The sequence below is a fragment of the Pelodiscus sinensis genome, chromosome 1 (genome assembly GCF_049634645.1).
Source record: "Pelodiscus sinensis isolate JC-2024 chromosome 1, ASM4963464v1, whole genome shotgun sequence".
Lineage (NCBI taxonomy): Eukaryota > Metazoa > Chordata > Testudines > Trionychidae > Pelodiscus > Pelodiscus sinensis.
In genome coordinates, this window is record NC_134711.1 from 327,695,223 (window position 1) to 327,696,965 (window position 1,743).

Below are 1,743 nucleotides of genomic sequence, written 5' to 3' on the forward strand. Positions count from 1 at the left end.
ATGTCAGCTGCCAATGACACTGAATTCCAATCTGCCGTGCTCCTTCTCACCGGGATACCTGGCCATGAAGACATCCATCTCTGGCTCTCCATCCCCTTCTGCTTAATCTATGTAATTTCAATAGTAGGCAATTCAGTCATTCTCTTCATTGTAAAAACAGACCCAAGCCTCCATGAGCCCATGTACATTTTCCTTTCCATGTTGGCTGTCACAGACTTTGTCTTATTAATAGCCACCTTACCGACAATATTGAGCATATTCTTGTTTAACTTTAGGGAGATCAACCTCAATGCCTGCTTTGCCCAGCTGTTCTTTATCCACTCTCTTGCAATAATTGAATCCTCCGTGCTACTCTTGATGGCCTTTGACCGTTTCATTGCAATCTGTAACCCACTGAGATATACCTCCATCTTAACACCAGTGAGAATAACTAAGTTGGGGCTGGTCTTTGTGCTAAGAGGAGTGGCTGTAGTATTACCATTCCCGCTTCTCCTGAAACGGTACCGATATTGTCGAGCCAATGTCCTCTCCCACTCTTACTGCCTGCACCAGGATGTCATGAAGTTGGCTTGTTCAGATATCAGAGTCAACTACATCTATGGCATGTTTACTGCACTCTTCACGTATGGACTGGACTCACTGTTCATCGTCCTGTCCTATGTGATGATTCTGAAAACAGTGCTGAGCATTGCATCCCGCATAGAGAGCCTCAGGGCCCTGAACACCTGCGTCTCCCATCTCTGCGCTGTCCTGGTCTTCTACTTACCAAATGTCGGCCTTGCCGTAACACACAGATTTGGGAACAGCTCTTCTCACTTGCTTCAGATTCTCCTGGGCTACGTCTGCCTTTTCGCCCCATCTCTGATGAACCCAATTGTCTACAGCGTGAAAAGCAAACACCTTCGTGTGAGGATCATCAGGGCCTTTGTCAAGTGAAAGTCTGGAAACATGGATAATGAATACCAGGAATAATATCCCTGTACAGCTCTTCTATCCTGGGTCATTTTAACCTGAGACCTCTCCCTTTAACCCGTCTCTTCTACCAAGTCTGCAGCTTTTCTAATCCCCTTCGCTTGAGACTGTGCTCCCCTCTAGGCTGGAAGCGAGACCAGGGACATGGTAACAGCTTCTCAGAAAGCCAGAGCCATTGTGAGGTCCCACTGGGGCTGCGCACTTGTTGGGGGCAAGACATGGTGATGGGCCGAGTAACAGATATCCTTTTGTGACTGTCACTTGATGTGCTGAATATACCATTCATCCCACCACCCTGGCTTTTGGGGCACCTCAGCACCCTGTCCTGCTAAGCCAGGACCTTTGACCCTCTCCAGCCTAGACACGGAGAGGTTACTACGCAAAAAAACAAAAACAAAAACAAAAAAACATGGGAGCTAAGCTTAATACAGGAAGAAACTTGTTACAGGCAAAACCTTACTCTAATGGTCATTTAACTGTCTTTTCTCACAGGCTGGAAAATTTCCCAGCCTGCACTTGATCCTTCCTCCTGTTGAGTCTCAGATGTTTCCAACCATCATCTTTGGCTGTAAGCAATAGTGTCCTCCTATCTAGCAGTAGTTTCTGTCGCTTGGTTTTCACACCTTACGATATATTTTGTCCAACGTGGGAATACATTTTGTTCAGATTAAACTTTTTCTCTCCTTGCATAGAAAACTACAAGGACTGAGATGGGTCCCAGAGTGAGGTGACCGAAAAGTGTCCTTGTGGGGATTCTCAGTCCCCTCCTAA

General features: G+C 46.4%; 1 protein-coding gene across 1 annotated transcript; it reads left to right on the forward strand.

Annotated features, from left to right (window-relative positions):
* On the forward strand, positions 1-936 carry LOC106731313 (olfactory receptor 51G2-like). The gene has a single exon (XM_014568551.2). It carries the CDS (start codon positions 1-3, stop codon positions 934-936), a length of 936 nt encoding a protein of 311 aa, XP_014424037.2.
* The last annotated feature ends 807 nt before the right edge of the window (positions 937-1,743 follow it).

Excerpts from the sequence above, each read along its gene's own strand:
- LOC106731313 (XM_014568551.2), top strand. The coding sequence starts at position 1 with ATGTCAGCTGCCAATGACACTGAATTCCAATCTGCCGTGCTCCTTCTC.